We start from the raw sequence: 21789 nt of genomic DNA, 5'->3' as shown, positions 1-21789 counted from the left end.
CCTTGCCGCGGTGGATCAGTGGTTAGGGCGCTCGACTACTGATCCGGAGTTCCCGGGTTCGAACCCGACCGCGGCGGCTGCGTTTATATGGAGACCAAACGCTAAGGCGCCCGTGTGCTGTGCGATGTCAGTGCACGTTAAAGATCCCCAGGTGGTCGAAATTATGCCGGAGCCCTCCACTACGGCACCTATTCTTCCTTTCTTCCGCCGCGGTGGCTCAGTGGTTAGAGCGCTCGACTACTGATCCGGAGTTCCCGGGTTCGAACCCGACCGCGGCGGCTGCGTTTATATGGAGACAAAACGCTAAGGCGCCCGTGTGCTGTGCGATGTCAGTGCACGTTAAAGATCCCCAGGTGGTCGAAATTATTCCGGAGCCCTCCACTACGGCACCTCTCTCTTCCTTTCTTCTTTCACTCCCTCCTTTATCCCATCTCTTACAGCGCGGTTCAGGTGTCCAAAGATATATGAGACAGATACTGCGCCATTTCCTTTCCCCAAAAAACCAATTATTATTATTATTATAACTAACAAACCTAACAGATGATAATAATAATTGGTTTTTTTTAGGGAAAGGAAATGGCGCAGTATCTGTCTCACATATCGTTGGACACCTGAACCGCGCCGAAAGGGTCGGGGTAAAGCAGGGAGTGAAAGAAGAAAGGAAGAAAGAGGTGCCGTAGTGGAGGGCTCCGGAATAATTTCGACCACCTGGGGATCTTTAACGTGCACTGACATCGCACAGCACACGGGCCCCTCGGCGTTTTTCCTCCATAAAAACACAGCCGCCGCGGTCGGGTTCGAACCCGGGAACTCCGGATCAGTAGTCGAGCGCCCTAACCACTGAGCCACCGCGGCGGGGCCCTAACAGATGGGCCACCTGCGTTTTAGTGACGCGGACGGACAGGACGCCGCTGTTCTCGTCAACGGGACCCTAAAATACTATCAAATTAAACCTAGTCGGAGCTGTAGTTGGCAGAGTTTCGTCGCTGAATGCTTTTTAAATACATTGACAGTTTTTTTAGCTGTTAATGTCTGCTGCACCAAGGAAAATTAGCTGTTCATTAAATTTTTTTATTTCTAGCCTGCACCGTTGGTTAAAATCTGTAGTGGGTAGTAAACATAAATAACATTTTTCTCACGTCCTGGTCGCAAGTGATTTCCAGCGAATTCTCATTTAGTTTTTCTTTTTTCTTAGCATGAGCCATTGTTGCTTTGAGCCCTCAACAGCATTAGCAGCACTGAGAACAAAAAAAAAAAAAGAGAGCGGCAACACCAAGAAAATCAATGCGAACTATCCATTCACGATTCTTTACCATGAAAAGAGTCTGGCTGCAGTTAAATCTCCGTAAAAGGCGCGCCGAAAAAAAGTTTATTAGCAATCCACATGCGTTGTCTAGAAACTCATAACAGCCCAGATAGCATAGTGGGCTCCGGCGCAGCTGTTATTTGAAAAGCTTCAGGAAGAGCGCATTAACTGCACCAGCAACCGACGCCAGCTTCACGGCAGCGACTGCCTCGAAGACGCCTGGCGGAGAAGCTGAGGTGAATTCGCGGCGCTGTCGGCAGCATTACTAATCTGCAGCCTCCTCGCGGTAGGTCCTACCGCAGGTTCTCTGTTGTGCACTAGTGATCAAGGTACTTGAGGATGATGCCCGTTCTGCCGTCGACTCTGCTCCTGTTGACATTGTGGAGCGGTACAGAAGCAGAGGCGCCTAGCAGCAAGCCTGAGCCCCCGTCGAAATCCAGGCAGGGGTTGAACTCTGAGGATGACACCTGGTTGAAGCCGGTCTCCGAGGATGTGTGGAAGACATCGGAGCTGGCGTACGACCTCTCTTTGCCCGATACAATTTACGGCGAGCTCAAAGTGAGGTACGGGGACATGACGGTGGCCCAGGACACTATGGTCATGCCCACCGCTACATCGGAAGCCCCAGAGGTCAGCTTGAAAGGTGCCGTCAACTGCATGCCACCGTTCGCGCTGGTCATGGTTGACCCTGACGTGCCAAGTCGCGAGCAGCCCACGGAACGCAGCAGGGTACATTGGATGGTGCTCAACGCCAACAGCACGGAGAGGCTGCACGAAGGCGAAGAGGCGGTGCCTTACAGCGGTCCGAGCCCGCCTGAGGGAACGGGACCCCATCGCTACGTGTTTTTGGCGTACTGCCAAAGTGGCAAGTGGGTGTCGAGCGACGACATTGCGCCGAAGCGAAGGAACAAATTCGAGTTGGGAGATTTTGCAGCGAATTTGGACGCTGGTAACGCATTTGGAGGCACGTTCTTTTACGCAGAGAACGCCTGAAAGGTAACCTTCGAACCAGTACGGCAGGAATTTATGAATATGGGATGAAAGCTCCGAAAGTTTGCTTAGTTGAAGACACCTGTTGGCTCATTGGTGAACTTTGATGAAAGCAGGAAAATGCAGCCAGTAATGTGAATGACGATAAATAAATTTGATGAAAACACATTTCAGTCGCAGCGTTTTTTTTATTGTGTCAGCATCTCGTTCAGCGCTATTTCTTAGCGAAATAGCCTGAGCGTTGCAGAGCCGTTCCGGCGTCCTGCAAATAGATTTTAGGGGTTTAAAAAAAGCCCAATTAAACCTGACCGCAATATAATGTTTATCTCGAAATAAATTGAAAATAATTTAAATTAGTTTGGTTTGCGGGGTTTTATCGTCCCAAAGCGACTCAGGCTATGATGAACGCCGTAGTTAAGAGGTCCGGAAATTTCGGCTGCCTTGGGTTCTTTAACGTGCAGTGACATCACACTGTACACGGGCCTCTGGAATTTCGCCTTCATCGAAATCCGGCTAATTTAAATTATTGCTTGTGATTGTGTAATTTGCGCCCGGGCGTTTAGGCTTATTGTTGGATTTCCTTACGCTGTACTTACGCTATACGTACGTTTTAATAAACCCCCGCCTTACATTTGGTGGAGGTGCTGGGTTACAGCCCTGGAATTGCGCAACCGTACTCTCCCGCCACCTGCGATGCCTCACGACGTTGTGACATTCCTTGTGTGCTACGAGGTACATTCCTTGTGTGTGCTACGAGGTACATTCCTTGTCTGTGCTACGAGGTACATTCCTTGTGTGTGCTACGAGGTTCCACGTTCGACGGCGCGGCGTAGACGGAGACCCAGATGACAGGCATCATCAATTACCCAGCCATGCTCGTTGAGAGTGACAACCAGAACGAAGGGGTCTAAGCCCAACCGGACCCAACCGGACCCGCCGCCGCCGCCGCGGGGAAACAGGCTTTATCCTCCCCAATTGGCGTGGCGGTTCCAGGGGCGGCCCTCCCGGGCACATTCCAGGACAAGGGAACTGTCAGCGATCCAGAGCGCGCCTTACCTTGAGGAGCGAGTGTCAGTTGATGGATGAAGAATGGAGGCCGGTGACCCGCGGGAACTGTCAGCGGGCCAGAGCGCGCCGTACCACAGCCGACGCTATGCGCTACCGCGAAGACAACCTTCTTTCCCTCGGACTCAACACGTGAGGGGGGCGAGACAATAAGTGCGGTGGTATGTTTGTGCGCCCAAGTGAAAGCCCTAGCCCCCCTCCTTCCCCTCCGGCGTGGACGTCCTAACCCTAGGGAGTGTGGAGAAGAGGATATAAAAATCGAGAAGCAGTACGGAAGAAGCACGCTCAGGACGACATCGTTCGCCAAGAGGGCCTTCAGCGCCGAAGCCCGACGGCGTGCAGCTTCTGCCAGCAACCGCTCGAGCCCAACTCCGGAGCCACTCCATCGCCCCCATGAAGTCGTCGGCACGTAAGCTCGGACGCCCCAGCCTCTGATGTATAATCTTAATCATGTGTAATTATTGAATATACCTGTTTGTTTAAACTGAGCCATACGGTGTCTCTTTGCCTCTCCGTCCCGTGTGGACCTGCGCATTATGGGGGTCATCACACTGGTGTCAGAAGTGGGGTCTCAAAAGCAAATGTCCTCTGAATGCTGCGACATTCATGACTTCAAAATTGTAATCAAAAGGGAATCACGGGACTGATTGTGGGACTTTTACGCCCATTTGAGAGGCTTGAGGCACCGGAGGGCTTGAAAAAAAAAAGTCTTTATCTGAGGGAGCTCCCACTCCACAGCCGTCGCTCGGAGCAAGCATGCTGGCATTAGGAAGCGTCATTCCGACGTTTACGGGAGATAAGACAGGGGTTCCAATCTGCGATTTCTTTTCCATGCTAGAAGAGATTGGGAAAATGGGGGGATGGTCCGATGCTCAAATGCTGGGAATGGCGAGGTGTAAGATGGCAGGAGCTGCTCATGATTTTGCATGGCGAGACGAAAAAGTAAAATCCACAAAATCATTTGCGGAATTTAAGAAGCTCGCGTTTGAGCATTTTGACACTGAACCACGTCACGTGCGAGTACAGAGGTTCCGTGACGCCGGACAGATGGTAGGGGAGGACGTGCGAACGTTTGCGTCGCGGCTTCAGCGCTTAGCGCGCGATACGTTAAGCAGGGAGGAGGAAGGAGACCAGCTTAAGAAGAAATACGCGGAGGATATACTTAAAGAGGAAATGACCGCTTTGTTCGTGGCTGGTCTGCAAGAACCCGTGCGCCGGTTCGTGCTCTCGCGCAAGCCGAGCAATTTCGACCAAGCCGTGGAGGCCGCATTGGATGAGGAACAAAATGAGGCGTTAACGACAGCCGCAGAGAGAGTACGCGTCATAGAGAGAGCGGTGCTCAACCCTGAGGTTGCTCTCTTGACAGAGCGGTTAGATCGCTTAGAACAGCTGCTATCTCAGCAGGTAGAATGCCAGGTTGAAGCGCGCGCTCAACAGCGCCCATTCGCTGGAAACCGGAGACCGCCACAAAGCTACAGGCGCGGTATGCGAGATTTTGAAGAAATCGTATGCTTCGCTGGCCAGGGTCGCGGACACATCGCCAGGTTCTGCCAAAACGTGCGCCGTGGGGAGCCACAAAGAGAAGCAGGCGAGACACGCCCTAAGCAAGCCTACAGCGGGGCTCCAGATACCGAGACAAAAAACTAGATAGTCCTCCCCAGCCTGAGGAGCGTGGGGAGGGAGCAGTAGATGATGAGGTGGTGGTAGTTTGTGTGGCCGACGAGGCATGCCCTGTTGTGCGTTGCAAGTTAAATGGTTGTTGTATGGAATTGTTGATAGATACGGGGTCAAAGGTGACATTGCTTAAGGAGAGCAGTTTTAACACGCTTCGAAGGAAGGGGGACCGCGAGGTGTTGGAAGCGTCTGGTGGTATGGCAACCAAATTTGTAGGCATAACGGGGGATCCTCTTGGCATAAGTGGACTCTACCGGTTACACTTCTCTCTCGGCGGAATTGCATTGGAGCACCCCTGCTACGTATGCCCGGACACGGTGTCTCTGCCAAACGGAGTGTCAGGTATATTAGGGCAGGATTTTTTGAGAAAAGGGAAGGTAGTAGTCTCATTCTCTGAGGAAGAGGTTAATGCGGGCGGCTCAAAAGTTCCGTTTTTGAACAGGAGAGGGGCTGAGATTCGCATTACCGATATTGACACCCGTCAAACAGTGGGATCATTGGAGAAGGTATATTCGCGGGTTGCCGTCCGGCTGGTCGAGGAGGCGGTCGTCCTTCCTTGGTCGGAGCACATTTTGTACGCGTTTGTGCCTTCAGATGTAGAGAGCGGCGCCGTGGGAGTGCTTGAGCCGGTCGACTCTCTCAGCAATGGCCTGAAGGCAGCCGCGTGCCTCGTGACAGTTAATGACGCCCACAGAGTGCCCCTACGGGTGGTTAACTGTAGCCAGCAGCCACTGAGCCTTCCCAAGAACAAAACATTGGCTTTCTTCACCTCTGCGATAGAGCAACGTGAGCCCAGCGATACGGTACTCGCAACTGTAGAGCATGCTAGTCCTTCGGCTGCTCCAAAGGTGTCGTTCGATCTTTCTCACGTAAAATCCAGGGAGAGGGAGGCTCTGGCTGGTTTGCTGAACGACTACTCGGAGGTATTCGCCGCGTCCAACCTGGATTTGGGCTGCTGTGGCGTTATAAAGCACAGGATAGAAACCGGCACTTCATCGCCCGTTTACCAGCGTGCGTACAGGATTCCTTACTCCCAACGTGAGGAGATGGAGCGGCAGGTGCAGGACCTGATTGATCGCGGCATTGTCGAACACTCAAAGTCACCCTGGGGAGCACCAGCACTATTGGTGGAAAAGCCAGATGGCTCGTATCGATTGGTAGTGGACTACCGCAAACTAAATGCCGTAACTCGCATCGATCCATACCTCATCCCCAATATACAGGAGACGCTTTCTCAGCTGGGCTCTGCCAGGTACTTCACGGTAGTGGACATGGCGGCGGGATTCTGGCAGATAGCAATGGATCTGGCAGATGCCGAGAAAACGGCATTCAACACGCCCTCAGGGCACTATGAATGGAAAAGAATGCCGATGGGTCTGGCCAACAGCCCTGCTGTCTGGCAGAGAACCGCTGATGTTATCCTGGCAGGTCTTCTGGGGAGGCTGTGCTTCGTGTATATGGATGACATTATCATATACAGTGACAGTTTTGAGAACCATTTGCGCGATATTGAGCAGGTTTTGGTGCGACTAAGAGGAGCGGGTCTCAAGCTGAAGCCCTCTAAGTGCCAATTCCTCAAAAACGAGGTGAAATACCTCGGGTACGTTGTTTCAGCTGACGGCGTGCGACCAGACCCTGAGAAACTAAGGTGTGTCTCGGATTTTCCATCCCCGACTAGCGTCCGCCAGGTCCGGCAGTTTCTCGGCCTGATCGGTTACTACCGAAGGCACATAGAGGAGTTCGCCAAGCTCGCTAAGCCGCTCACCGCCTTAACAGCCAAAAATGTCGCCTTTCGCTGGGACGAAAACGCGGAGAATGCTTTTGGGGCCCTGAAAAGGAAGCTAATGAGTGCACCGCTGTTGCGCCACCCGGATTTTTGTTTGCCCTTCGTTATGGCCACAGATGCGTCAAAGTTCGCAGTTGGTGCCGTGCTATCTCAGGTTATCGAGGGCCAAGAACATCCCGTTGCTTTTGCTAGCCGACAGCTGAGCCCCACAGAGCAAAAGTACGGAGCTACGGAAAGGGAGTGCCTCGCCGTTGTCTGGGCAGTAAAGCACTTCAGATGCTACCTTTACGGCCGCAAATTCAAGCTAGTCACAGAGTGCCATCCTCTGAAATGGGTGATGAGTGTCAGGGACCCTAGCTCGCGACTCGCTAGATGGAATCTACACCTGCAGGAATACTGCTTTGAAGTTGAGCACAAGTCAGGAAAGACACATCTGAATGCTGATGCACTCAGCCGCACAGCTGCCGTGGCAGCTATAGATGAGTTTGTCCCCGTAGTCGACCCCGCCGAATTACGCACAGAGCAGTGCAAAGATCCTGACCTGAAGCGAATAATCGAAAGCTTAGAGGGCGCACGGTCTCACCCCGAACAGCTAGGTTATTTCATTGACAAAGACGGCACCCTGTGTCGGCGCACGAGGCCAACCAGGAAAGGGAGATTAGAGAAAACCGCTTGGGAGAGAGTCGTCATACCTCGGTCGTGGACAGAAAGGGTTCTTCGTGCGTTTCACGATGCGCCATGCGCCGGTAATTTTGGCGTAGCGAAGACACGCAGGCGTGTGGAGCGTTTGTACTTTTGGAGTGGCATGCGATAGGATGTTAGAGACTACTGTGCGAAGTGTCATTCCTGTCTCGAAAGAAAAACACCCAAGGGACGAAGACCAGCTCCAATTCAGCCGTTCTCTGAGGTTTCGGCTCTCTTCGAGCGGACAGGTATGGACATAATGGGCCCATTGCCCACGACCACTTCCGGAAACAAGTACATTTTAGTATTTGTCGACCACCTTTCAAAATACGCGGAAGCGGTAGCACTCCCAGATCAGAAGGCAGACACGGTTGCAAGAGCATTTGTCGAACAGATCGTGCTCCGACATGGACCCCCGAGGCAACTCTTGACAGATCGGGGAACGAACTTCGTGTCGCAGCTAATGAGGAGAGTTTGCGAGCTGCTTAAAATCGCTAAGAAACAGACAACACCGTACCATCCGGCTTGCAACGGCGCGGTGGAGCGACTGAACCAAACCGTGGCCGGGTTCCTGTCGCATTTTGTTTCGCGCGACCAGCGGGACTGGGACTTGTGGCTCCCGTATGCAATGTTTGCCTACAATTCCGCAGCACACGAGAGCACGGGCGAATCGCCATTCTTTCTTCTCTACGGCCGAGACCCGGACCAGCCTAGTGAAGTGCCAGAGGGCCCCCGTCGTGTCCCATACGCTTCACTGGACGACTATAAGGTGGAGCTAGAATCGCGCTTGCAAGTGGCGAGGGACATCGCAAAGGAGGCCTTAAAGAAAGCGGCGAAGCGCAGGAAGGAGGTGCACGATCGCAGTGCTAGAGACGCGCCGTTTAATGTGGGGGACAGCGTGTACATTGAAAACTGCCAAAGGCAGATTGGGCTAGCTCGTAAGTTCCAGACGAAGTGGAGAGGACCGTGCGAGGTTGTCGAGAAGCTTTCTCCGGTAAACTTCAGAGTCCGAGACGTGAACCGGCGCTTGATAAGGATACACGCAAATCGCCTCAAGTCGGCACCGGTTCAGTATTCACGAAATGAGGAAAGGGAAAGCGCGGATTTTGATGGGGACAGAAGTGAAGCGGAGCGCGCAGATAGTTCGCAAGAAACGCCCTCTCCTGCATTTGTTCGGCAGGCGCCAGAGGTGACGGCCGGAATGCCACCGGATTTACTTCATGCATTGCTAGAAGAAGAAGCGCGCGAGGTTGCCGCGCAGATAACGCCAGGAGAGGCTCCTGCCACGAGCCCTCGCGAGTCCCAAAGCAGACAAAGGGTCACAGACTTACTTAGTATGACTCATGAAGGCCGATATCCGCTGCGAAATCGGAAAGCTAAGTCGGACTAATGGTGTAAACAGAGCGGAGTTGTGAACTGGTCAGAATTGTGTAATGCCGCAGCTCATAACATTGCTATATGCGTATGTGTTAAGTTATCGGAGTTAGTAGTTAAACCTTTCTGTCATTAAGTAACACCTTCACAGGAGAGCATGCGGAGCGCATGCAGAACCTGCCCTACTTCCTTTCGTTATCTATATTTTTGTCTGTGCCGTGATCGTGCTAGAAGTGGGAGCTCCTTTGTAACTGTGGTAAATTTATTTCGTCCAGTTTGGACTAGAAAGGAGAGGCTTGGGTGCTGAGTTTCATGTTTATCTGTAAAAGAAGATCAGTGCTGCCCCTGGAGACGCCAGTTATGACAGCGGAGGCATATGGTGTTGTGCAGTGGTGTTGAGTGCAGCGAAAAGTGTTTTGTCGGACGCACTGTGCGAGGCGATTCAGAAAGACAAGGGGAGCTGCAGGGACTCAAATGTTCGGAGAACATTCTTCTGGAGGGTGAGCGAGTGTGACATTCCTTGTGTGCTACGAGGTACATTCCTTGTGTGTGCTACGAGGTACATTCCTTGTGTGTGCTACGAGGTACATTCCTTGTGTGTGCTACGAGGTTCCACGTTCGACGGCGCGGCGTAGACGGAGACCCAGATGACAGGCATCATCAATTACCCAGCCATGCTCGTTGAGAGTGACAACCAGAACGAAGGGGTCTAAGCCCCAATCGGACCCAACCGGACCCGCCGCCGCCGCCGCGGGGAAACAGGCTTTATCCTCCCCAATTGGCGTGGCGGTTCCAGGGGCGGCCCTCCCGGGCACATTCCAGGACAAGGGAACTGTCAGCGATCCAGAGCGCGCCTTACCTTGAGGAGCGAGTGTCAGTTGATGGATGAAGAATGGAGGCCGGTGACCCGCGGGAACTGTCAGCGGGCCAGAGCGCGCCGTACCACAGCCGACGCTATGCGCTACCGCGAAGACAACCTTCTTTCCCTCGGACTCAACACGTGAGGGGGGCGAGACAATAAGTGCGGTGGTATGTTTGTGCGCCCAAGTGAAAGCCCTAGCCCCCCTCCTTCCCCTCCGGGGTGGGCGTCCTCACCCTAGGGAGTGTGGAGAAGAGGATATAAAAATCGAGAAGCAGTACGGAAGAAGCACGCTCAGGACGACATCGTTCGCCAAGAGGGCCTTCAGCGCCGAAGCCCGACGGCGTGCAGCTTCTGCCAGCAACCGCTCGAGCCCAACTCCGGAGCCACTCCATCGCCCCCATGAAGTCGTCGGCACGTAAGCTCGGACGCCCCAGCCTCTGATGTATAATCTTAATCATGTGTAATTATTGAATATACCTGTTTGTTTAAACTGAGCCATACGGTGTCTCTTTGCCTCTCCGTCCCGTGTGGACCTGCGCATTATGGGGGTCATCACAACGTTCAACATCAAGCCATGCAAGTGGGCCCAGCTGTTACCTGCGCCGGCTCCCTTCGCCAACGGGACCCGTCCATCTTCAGCGGGAACGATGAGCAGGATGTCGAAGATTGGCTCACGTGAGCCTTTACAACCAATGGGACGATGCGAGAAAACTAAATAACGTAATTTTTTATCTCACCGGCGTGGCTAACCTGCGGTATCGGAACCACGAGGTGCACATCAGAACTTGGGCTGCTTTCAAGACAACCTTCTCCGAAGTGTTCGGTCGTCCTGCTGTCCGGAAACTCCGCGCCGAACAACGCTTGCGCGAACGGCCTCAGCAGGCCGGCGAATGTTTCACAAGTTACATCGAAGATGTGCTTGACCTATGCAAGCGTGTCAACCTCAATATGTCGGAAGCTGACAAGATTAAACACATTTTGAAGGGTGTTGACGACGACGCCTTTCAGATGCTGGTAGCGCGCGACTTGCGCACCGTTGCTGAAGTCGTCACCCTCTGCCAAAGCTTCGAGGAGCTGCGGAAGCAGAGGCTCCCGACTCGACAGCACCCTCGACAGGTTGAGTCGCTTGCTGGACTGACACCAGCACCTGACACCTCATCGCTGCTGCTACAGATCAAAGACTTTGCTTGGGAAGAAGTGGCGCGTCAGCTATCTCTTCTGCCGAGCCCTACAGAGCGAGCTCCGTATTTGTTCCGGCTCTTCAACACGCCATCCAAGAGCAGGTTGCCGAGGCTCTTCCACCCGCCCATCCGCCACCACCTGTCGCCGCTCCACTGACATACGCCGACGTCGTCGCCAGACCTCGACCGCCTACCTATCCTTTGCCTCCAATACCTGCGCGAGCGGCGGCTCCTCTTCCGCCGGCTTCGCGAGTCAGCAATCCCTGGCGCACCATCGACAACTGGCCCATCTGCTACAATTGCGGCTTGCCTGGTCATGTGGCCCGGCTTTGCCGTCGTCGTCTCCCAGTCTACGCACCACCTCCGCAAGCTCCCGCGTAGTTGCCTTCCACAAGTCAGTACTCCGGGCCTGCTGAGTCGCCGCCAAGTCGTCCTTTTTCTCCTGACCGTTCGGCCCTTTCTAGATCCGTTAACCTTCACCGAGGCGCCGCTCCATTTCTCCTATGCGACGTCGCCCCAATACTATTCAGGAGGAAAACTGGGTGCCGCAGTTCCTGAGGCGAGAACTGCGTTCCCGTCGAACTTTCAGAGGCCTCGCATGTCCCCTGCTAATCCGATCGAAATTTCTGTCGAGGGCATTTCTGTCTTGGTCGTCCGCAACGTATACTGCTCGAGTTCTGATTCAGGACTCCCTCTACACGATGGGATTCGTCGTGCTGCCTTCCGGTTCCCATCCTGTTATTCTGGGCTGGGATCTCCTCTGCCACCAAAAGCTATCATCGATTGTGCTCGAGCGGAAGTCGGGTTCTCTTCTCTGCCCAATCCTTTGCTGGACGCTACTCCTTCTGTTGCATGTGTTAAAGCCCTCGCCGCCGAAGACATCGACATTCCCCCATGCTCACCCTTTCTTGTTCGCCTTTCTTGCAATTCTAACGGTGACGACTTTTAGTCTCTAACCCGTTTTCCTGCCCTACCGCTCTGCGCGTTGCTGAATGCCTCGGCAGTGTGTAGCCCATCGCATCTCTGCTCACCCGCGAGGAGGCCGACTATACGCCGCCCCTCGCCCTGAACGCGCTCAGGCCACCTGCATGCCTCTACGCCTGACCCTCTTCTATTTCATTGCTCTTGCGCTCCATCGACGCCGATCTTCCCCCGCCGCAAAGAACACAGCTTCTCGCCCACCTTCATCAATTTCGCTTTTCCTTCGATGCTCACCAAAGCGCCTTGAGCCGAACTTCCATCGTCACCCACCGCATCCACACTGGTGCCCACGCGCCGGTGTGACCGCGCCCCTATCGTGTGTCTCCAACCGAGCATTAGCCTATTACAGAGCAGGTGTACCAAATGCTTCAAAACGGCGTCATTCAGCCCTCAAGTAGCCCTTTGGCATCGCCTGTTGTCCGTGTGAAAAATAAAGATGGCGTCATACGCTTCTCTGTCGATTACCGCCGCCTTAATAAGATTACGCGCAAGGATGTCTATCCCCTTCCACGCATAGACGACGCTCTGGGCTGTTTGCAAGGGGCGGAGCTCTTTTCGTCCCTCGATTTACGTTCTGGGTACTGGCAGGCCCCCATGAAAGCGGCCGATCGCCCCAAAAGAATATGTTGGTCGCGACGAAACATACCGGCCGTTACATAAAATTTTAATTCTAACCGCACTGCTAGCCACGAGGCATCCGTCGTCTCTCCTGAGGAGAGCAAAGTCAACCTGTTCCTCCGTGATGCTGATGTGTGCAATAAGATGCTAAGAAATTTAGGTGATGAATAATTAGACTCTTAACAGAATATATTGGAGAAGTTCGGAATTAAGGTAAGCTTCCAGAACAATGGAAGACAGCCAACATTATACTCTTACCGAAGTCGGGAAAACCCCTGCAGCTAGACAACCTAAGGCCAATTTCCCTTACGTCATGCGTAGGGAAATCGATAGAGCACGTCGTGCAAGCAAGTCTGACGGGCTTCATGCAGCAAAGCAACCTGTGGCCGCACGAGATGGTCGGTTTCCGGCCACACTTGTGCACGCAGGACGTGATGCTTCCACTTAAACAGAACATCATAGACTCGCGCTCCAGAGACGCGAAAGTAATTTTGGGACTAGGCCTCACAAAAGCGTTTTTAAAACATGACGCGATCCTCCATGGGCTACACGAGCTGTGAGTGGGGAAGAGAATTTACGAAGATATCAAGGACTTCCCATGGGGCAAGAAAGCCTGTATGACATTCCAAAGCTTAGAATTATCCCCCCCCCCCCCTTTTGACCTGGGAAGCATGGGCACGCCGCAGGAATCGGTATTGTTGCCGTTTCTATTCGACGTGGCAATGAGAGGCCTCCCGAGCACATTAGATGAGCTAGCAGGGATAAATTTCAGCATGCACGCGGACGATAAAAATCTCTGAGTCAACCGAGGGAGTGATGCACACACGGAAGAGCGGTTACAGGCCAAAACATATAGAGTAAATGAGTCCGAAAGAAGCAAGGACGCCCCGCTCCAGTAATGTATCGCGTGTAGACAGGCCACAACAAAAATAGGGTGGGGCAGCCAAAAAAGAATGTAAACCAATAGGCCCCTGCCTGTGCCACTTAAGTATAACAGGCTTAACCCAATCGTAATATAGATGAAAAGGCCCGAAGGCAATGTTGTGCTTTTGCCACCCGTAGGTGGGAAAATAAGAAAAATGAGGGGGGAATGCTACTAAGCGACCCACAGCCGGGGGTGCGGGTCGGGGGAGACTCCCCTGATCTTCCCTGGGACGTAGCGGAGGGGGTGGGACATAGGTTGTGGGAATGGGAATGAGGGAAGGGTTGTGGGTAATGGGATGGGAACTGGGGACAGCGAGACATTGACCCTCATTTTATCATTGCTCGACTCCTGTCTGGTCAGGACAGGGAGGGCGTCGATGTTGACCAATGGTGCGGCTCCACTCACGGGATGCCAGACCACCCAACGACGCAACAGCTCCGACCCGGAGCGGGAATCCTAACAGAGGCAGCTGCCTCGGGCTCCTCCACGACTTTAGGGGTCCGGTTCGGACTTGCGAAACGCTGCCCAGCTACTAACCGTCAAGTGCTTTTCGCGGTTTTTCAGACTCCGGAAGTATGTGTGGTGGATCCAGCCAATGGAATTAGCTTCCCGGGGTACCACCTGTGCTTCTTGCACTTATTTCCTCCCCTAGCTTGCTCCACACCTACTGAGGAGGGAGTGTTCAGGGCCGGGCTGACCAGGCCACAAGCCAAGAACCTGGCCGAGGGTGAGATAACCCGGGCCTACTCCACCGCTACTCCAAAACTCCGACGGTTTTCGCATTGGTCGTACTAAGGTCCCCTGTACCTCGGCGTCCCGCGCTCCGGCCTCACGGCCCCGCGGTCAGCCATCCCTGGCTGCTTCCCCGAGGACATCGCTCCGGAGGAGCCCTTCTGCTGAAAACCCCCGCGCGGACCTGGCCTCTCCGTGAACAGAAACCGACGCGCCAGCCGGTAGCCGCGCACGCCCCCGCGTGCAGAGGCCTTTTGATTTTCGAGCGCTTTTCGAGCCAAATTCCTTGAGTCCAACCTGATTGTGAAACCAGGCATGCCTCCGCACTGGCACCGGACCTCACGTGCGCGACTGGCCCACACAGTCGCCTGGGAGTCGCTGCCACTCCCATGGGGTTTTGCATCCCCAGAGGACGGGTTCCGGCAAGCCCATCCCCACCGCTGGCGTTGCATCGGAACAAAGCCTAGTAGCCGAAACCACACCGGCCCGTATCCGGTGGAAGGGGGGGGGGGGCACGAGCAGGCCTCGCGTGTTCACCGCAAGTCACAACTTTTTGCATAAAATCCTACACACCGCCGATGTAAAGAACGCGGGGATATTAAAATTAAGGTGGCGGACATGCGTGTGCTAAGCTAAATGTGCATAAAATAAAGATTTTGGGTTTAATAATCCAATCCCATGGCTACAACGGGGAGGTCCTTACCAAGTTGGAGCAATACGCGATGCGTACTGCAGGCCTCGATCATAAGACGAATCGCGTTGAAAGGTAGGGGAATGAAAGAGAAGAACTTGCGGAGGCTAATACAGGCGTACGTAATTAGTAGAATTAGTTACGCGACGCCCTACTTAGATTTAAAAGCCTGAGAAAGGAGAGGAAATAGATACTCTCATTCGAAAATGTATTAAAGAGCCACTAGAGCTACCCATGGGTACCTCGATAGAGAGACTGCTTGGGTTAGGGGTACGTAACACGTGAATAGAAGTAGTGGAGGCGGTGCGCGCCTCTCAAATTGAGAGACTCAGCACAACGGAAACAGGCAGGGTTTACTAGCAAAAGTGGGAATAAATCCCGGAAGAGGGATTGAAATGAAAGTTGAATTCAACAAAGAAAAAAGGAACGCCTTGGTGGACCCCCCTTACCGAAAAATATGCACCCGGAGTTCAATGTAGAACACAGGGCCAAGTGAGCCGAGGCTCTATAGGTGAGGTTCGGTAATATCGAGAAAGTGGACGCAGCGTATGTTGATGCGGCGGGTGGCAGTAGCTTAATTCGGTCGTGAACGGCCGAGGTGGAGTGTACTAGAAATGCCTGTAGGTTGAGTGGCCCGAGCGTGGCGGCGTTTTCGAGGCGCGGCATATGGAACGAATAGAAGGCGCTGCGAGCAACCTGGCTTGGTGCAGCCGACCTTGCAGCCTGCGGCGTCGCACGTATTAGTGCGTTTTGGTAGAGTTGCGGTGGCAAACTAGGTTGTACATAAAGGACGTAAGTTTACAATGACATTGTCAAATCAAACGATGAGCGGTTCGGCGCGCTAATCGGCTAAGTGTCTCCGGTTGTCACCTAACTACTGTCATGGGTGCTGCTTGGCTGGAGCGTCTGCTACGGTGACAAAAGTTACGCGTCTACGCGCAGTCTTTCTTCTTGGTTTAACCGTAGTGGCAACCCAGACGAGTCTTGTTGCAAACGCAAGTTTGAATTTAATGTGTGTAGGAAGCGGAAGCTACAAGGACTGGCAATTTGTTTTATGTCGGCTACGTAGTAGGTCGTGCGCCATGCTACCCTGGTTTACACGGCTGTCGCCTTTCTTATTATGTCGTGCCATGTATTATTACTTTTATTATAGCACAGTTTAAATAAGTACGGACGAAAATTTGCATGGATATACTTTAAATAACAGTCTGCATGGTAACAGGCTAAATGTGCCCGAGATGCAATCAATTATTGTCGAGGGAATTGCTTGGTCGGAGCGTCTGCTGCGGGGACGGATTACGCGCTGCGTAATCACTACTCCTAACTTGTTCCGACCACGGTGATCACCTAGACAAGTCTGTATCGATAACGGCATCATGTTGAAAATGGAATGCGCCGAAAGTCCAGCAATGACAGGCGTTCCGTCGGAACTGTAGAAGCTGGAATTTACTCGACCGTCGCCTTCTTTGTTACGCCAGTGTACAGCACTGAGTCCAATACAATTTAAGCCTAGTGTCGAGCGTGAAGTAACGCGTGAAACCACGTAACATCTCATTCCGACCGCATCAAACCTTGTAAGATGTTGGTGCTCTCTTAATGCGGTGGCTTAATTAGTTTTACGTTTCCGTCACCAACCTTTACACTTTCTCAAAGGCCTAATATGGAGGCCGAATTTATTGTTTTAATAAATATTTATGCTAATTCAACTGAAAACATTCATTAAATTCAATCACAGAACTCCATTTTTATTGACTGTTTCACAAAGCATAAGCAAACCAATGAACACCACAAACAGCATGTGTATTTTTCAACATAACATCAGCATGTGTAAAAAACACACCTAAAGTACCACAAAGAAGCATTTTGTTACAATAGAGTGAGTAATTACATTTCAGAATGTTTAAAATGCAGAAGATTTTCCATTGCAAGATAAGAGACCTGGGAAAGAAAATGGGATATCATACATTGCGCATAAAACAGTTGACAGCATTAACAATTCTCTGAAAGAATGTGCATGGGTAAAAATACAAAAGCAATGTGGCAGCCTGAATGGTAAACAAAACAACAAACGAAGTTACACACACCTACGTATTTTCAGGTGCTGTAGTATCTTGCGCCACTCTTTTTCGGCCTTATTTATTCCCTTCACGAAGAAGTGCAAGCGGGTGACAATATAAAATTTCACTATGCCGGCATTCACTTCAGCCTCATCCAGAATGCAGCCAAGACTCCATTCTTCAGCCTTAACCAGAGCAAACACATCTAAAATGCTTGCAGAGTGAAGCTTATTCACACTGAAGCAGTCAGTGAGTGCACTTTCCAAGTGGCTTACAAAGTAAAACAGCTGCTTTGACGGCTAGAGCAAACCACCTTTATCAGAGAAAAGTGTCAACCCAGAGCATTCACTTCTTTTGCCCTCTGCTGTAGCTACAAGAAGAGAACAAGTTCACGGCCAGACTTTTTCACACATTTTCTGCTAACATGTCCAGCCATATAATGTACTAAGTGGGCATCACTGCCTCTTGTGACAAGGCTGGAGTGCTCAGTGGGGAGACACTCACAGGCAGCACTTTCAGCCCTGGTGAGATTACCTTCAGAAATATGCCCATATATTGCTTTAAGCATGTTTGTATCCTCACTACAGTGTGCATCTGTCGTGTCAAGAAGTGATGTCAGTACCAATGCTTCAAAAATTGTGCCATGAACTGGTTCGGCTAGGCTGTAGAAGCTTAGACTGTTAACAGAAATCTAGAATTGCTCAAGGGTTGGGTGATCATTACACCCTGATGACTGGCGAACAGCACCAAACAAGTTCTCAAAGGGATCTTGGCTGAGTGTCGACATCATTAGATATTGGTAACCAAGTTCCTTGGTGACATAGATTTGAGCAAGCAGAGCACTCTAGAAATAATAACCCTCAGGCCGGTAGCTGTTGGCTTGCTCAAGAATTCTCAACTGTCGATAGTGTGCTGCTCCCACTTGGGGATGTAGTCGAAGAAGCCCGAGAGCACAGAAGTAACATGTGAGTGCGGCCAAAGGGCTTCCGACCTGAACCGTGATGTCATGGATTTAATGAGTTGATTCATCATCCTGGGAAAAAAAGATTACTACAGCGATCAGAAGAAATTGATTCGAAAATCCCTGTAAGGCTACTGGATGGCACACGGAATCTAAATATTTCACTACCTGAAGAATGATTCCGTTCCATCGATAGCCCCCTTTCTTTAACTTGCCTCGAGTTTATCCTAGTAGTGGTGCAGGCCCCGCAGAACCAAGTCGCAAAACGTTGGAAAGCCAGTGAAACTCTCATTTGTTTCGAAACCATTCGGGTCAAGGTGGCTGGTGTTTAACGTTGGCATCGCCTTCAAGGTGCGTTGTCTTTGTCAAGATTGAATGTTTCCTGGACAAAATAGACAGACACCATGGCTACACGGATGGTGTGCATATTCGGGACGAGTAAACTGACCAGTTTACAAAGCCTTGCAGCCGTACACATTTCTCCACAGAAAGATGGTCGGAAAGTTTCATCTCGTCGATTAAGATGCCACAATGACGGTTGAATTTGTCCACAGTGCTTGTTTTTTGCTTCAGCGTTTCGAGAACTTTGCTGCAAAAAGCGAATCCATTCCTGTACGAAGCAGTGTGCTTCCTAAGTGTCGCACCGCCAGGAAGAACAACGATGTTATGTCTTCTAATATGTCTGTGCAGCATTGGACTCTTCATGTTCATCAAAATGCACTCAAACATCCATTGATTTGTGAAGTGCAGTCCATTGGGGCTTTTTGTTCTTGATGCATCAAAACAATGCCGCACGGTCTCCTGCTGCTTCGGTGGTAATTTAGAGATTTTTCTCCTTGAGTACATCTTCTTCCACTACAGCATTCTGGGCTCGCATGCTTTCAATTTGGCCTTTTGACTCAGCACCTTTTTGGAAAGCCGCCGGTGGTTTTGCAAAGTCGACCTCAGCTTCTGGGAAACTGTTTTAACCCGTTTGCGTCGATGGCTCTTCAGCCAGGAGAATCTCGGGAGGAGAACTTTTCGCAGGCAGCGACAGGGTAGGTAGGGCACTCCTGGAAGAAGATGCAAGTGCCATCTTGTTAGGAAACAAATATGCTGCAACAAGGGACCGCTAATAAATTAACTGAACCAGTGCATCTGTCTCTAGGCGGGAAAGGCACTATAATTGTACGATTTGATCTCTATAACAGGAGGCAATGTTTGCAGCTTTCACATCTTTTTGAGCCCCCTACGGAGGTATACATGAAGATAATGTGCAGGTCCATGCAATTGATAGTTTATAAAAGAAGTAATACCTACCTTTCCTTGCTGTTGTCACCATGCATTTTTTGCTGGGAAAGTGCCCTGCTCGACATCTGTTTTTTTTTGTAGAATCGATTTGGTCAAGTCCTCTATCACAATTGCAGATGGATAAATAGCACTAGGGCACGTAACTAGACCTGAGGCATGAAGGAGTGCTTCTTCCGCTTCCCTCAGAGTTTTTACAATTCTTTGAAAACCAATTTTCCCCCGAGAAATGTCTTGAAGGAGACATGCTGCATTTCATCGAGACTAAAAAGGACCACCCTGTCCGAGCGCACCGTTTCAGTGCGTGCCTCGAGGTGTGTGAGCACGTAGACGGTTCCTTCGAAGTTTCCAAAATGATGTACGGACCACGTGGCCGACGGAGTGCTGAGATTATTCAAATTTCCCGCATCAATGTTTGGCGAGCCCATCACGTAAAGTGCATCGACTCTCTTCCCTCTTCTTTTCCTGTCTTGCACCATGCAACTGTTCAAACGCCTCCCGTTTACGAGATGCACGTTCGATCGGGGCTGTCTTGATGAGGTACTTGGGGGCATTTGGCAGTATTGTCGGCATGGCATCACTCGCAAGCGCCGGCACTGGGGGCATTTGGCAGTATTGTCGGCATGGCATCACTCGCAAGCGCCGGCACTCCGCGAGGAATCCTAACTTCTTTCCTGGCCACCATATGCACGTACTCACGGAGAATATAGCGCTCCTCAAAACTTAGTTCACACACAGCAAATTTTTCATCCAGCGGTTTGTCAGCACGATGCAGCTTCTTTTCCCATACCTTCCTACGAGCTTCATCCTTAGGAACGCCGAATAAAGAAAGTTTCCTAGTGGGCTTAACACCAGCGTAGCCGGTGCGACAGCCAGGCGCATAGGAGTACCGATGCCGGTCCGTCGGCATACTAACCACATCACAAGCACAGCCGCGCGGTGAGGAAATTCCACGCAAAAAACAACGTACGGTGCATCACAATCGTGCGGCCATCGGCACTTCTTTCCGACTGGGACCCGGTGCTTCCCAATCCACCTCGACCGCAGCGCCCCCGCACCAGCTTTCCATGAGCCGAGCGCCACGCAAAAGTAAGGGCAGCGGCGGGCGTTCGCGGCACTCAGCCTATTTCTTGTGCACTCTAGCCGACGGGCTGCAGTCTCCACGGCAGCCATCCGGGGCCGCAACATAAAGACTGCGGAGGAAGTTGCTATAGCGCTTGTGTGTGTAGGAAGAAAAGCAAAATTCGTACTAAGCGACGTAAGACTGTTATTCCAAATTTTGGAACATGCACGATCTTACCGGAGGCGGCCAAGATGCTTCGCCAACAGCCCTGCGATTCTAAAACACATAGACCCAACTTTTTCGGGGTACTGTAAATTTTGTGAGTTGTGGCAGACGCATATCATATGGTATGGGCCTGCCAGAAAAATTCGCGAATAAAGAGAGGAAATCAGCCAACGAGAGAGGGCTGGGAGGCGACCTTGTCCGGCTGCTTGGACCTGGAGTCCCAGGAAGCTCTGGTACAAAGAGCGCGGGCAGCGGCTACTGCCAATGGTGTCCCGGAATAAGGACTACCACCCAGGCACGGGAGTGGTGAAACTCTCCACTCTCCTCTAAAACCCGCCCCAGTGCATTGAATAGTTTTACCACCACCACCACCACCCTTTTAGTTTTTCAGGTGACCCCAACGAGTTCTACCAGGCCATCTGTCGCAGCTCCCCATGCGGAAACAGTCTAGCCGCGACGGTGGCTCAGTGGTTATGGCGCTCGGCTGCTGAGCCGAATAACGCGGGTTCGATCCCTGCCGCGGCGGCCGAATTTCGATGGAGGCGAAATTCTAGAGGCCCGTGTGCTGTGCGATGTCAGTGCACGTTAAAGAACCCCAGGTGGTCGAAATTTCCGTAGCCCTTCACTGTGGCGTCGTTCATAGCCTCAGCCGCTTTGGGACGCTAAAGACCCATAAACCATAATCCAATCTTTTCATGTCCATGTTCACAATCTTTCCACTCTCCCACCCCTCGGATTTCGTTCTGCTGGCCTGGAGCATTTATGAGAGTTTTGGAGGCAAACCAGCGATTCCTCTTCAGCAGCTTTCCCGGCTGGTCAACACATTTAAACTTCACGTTTATCCCCTTACCCCACTTGTCGCATTACATCTTTGTTCTTCAGCAGCTTTGCCGGCTGGTCAACACATTTAAACTTCACGTTTATCCCTTTACCTGAGTTGTCACCTTACACCTTTGTTCTACACCGGAGCTTGCTCCTAGGTGCGAAGGGCCTATTATACCCCATTAATGATAAACGCTTTACCTAGACGAGAGCAAGCCATCTTGTCGAAACGCCGGCTAAGCACCACCATGAAGCTCCCTCCACCATTGTTCGCTCTTTTTTCGTTCTAATAAGAACAGTTTATAAACTTTTGCCAGTAATTTGTAATGCAATGAATTACTTCCGTCCTCTACAAATTAATAATGTAATAATTAATTTGTGGTGTAGGAAGGTATTAAAATGCCCCACTGTTCTTTCTTTCGGCAATGCCTCATTCCTTCGTACGCACCTGGGAAGCAGGACCGACGCGAGGAAATTTGGGGGAAGTTAAGGAGTCTGCAACTAC

At 51.7% G+C, this 21789-nt stretch overlaps 1 protein-coding gene, 1 non-coding gene and 2 pseudogenes across 2 annotated transcripts; 2 read left to right on the top strand and 2 right to left on the bottom strand.

The window, feature by feature from the left end:
• Nucleotides 1–206: 206 nt before the first annotated feature.
• TRNAS-ACU (transfer RNA serine (anticodon ACU)) lies at nucleotides 207–278 on the top strand. Its single transcript has one exon. It is a non-coding gene; the product is annotated as a tRNA-Ser (tRNA).
• Nucleotides 279–1467: 1189 nt separating this feature from the next.
• Nucleotides 1468–2430, top strand: LOC144118705 (protein D1-like). The gene has a single exon (XM_077651552.1). It carries the CDS (start codon nucleotides 1646–1648, stop codon nucleotides 2297–2299), a length of 654 nt encoding a protein of 217 aa, XP_077507678.1. The 5' UTR covers nucleotides 1468–1645; the 3' UTR covers nucleotides 2300–2430.
• A 14513-nt stretch (nucleotides 2431–16943) lies between these two features.
• Nucleotides 16944–18293, bottom strand: LOC144118333 (uncharacterized; annotated as a pseudogene).
• Nucleotides 18294–18295: 2 nt separating this feature from the next.
• Nucleotides 18296–20084, bottom strand: LOC144118330 (uncharacterized; annotated as a pseudogene).
• Nucleotides 20085–21789: the final 1705 nt, after the last annotated feature.

The sequence above is a fragment of the Amblyomma americanum genome, chromosome 2 (genome assembly GCF_052857255.1).
Source record: "Amblyomma americanum isolate KBUSLIRL-KWMA chromosome 2, ASM5285725v1, whole genome shotgun sequence".
NCBI classification, from domain to species: domain Eukaryota; kingdom Metazoa; phylum Arthropoda; class Arachnida; order Ixodida; family Ixodidae; genus Amblyomma; species Amblyomma americanum.
Note: the sequence above shows the minus strand (reverse complement) of the source record. Positions and strands in the feature narration are given on the sequence as shown.

Bases quoted from the DNA above. Each gene is read 5' to 3' on its own strand.
- LOC144118705 (XM_077651552.1), top strand. From the start codon at position 1,646: ATGATGCCCGTTCTGCCGTCGACTCTGCTCCTGTTGACATTGTGGAGC.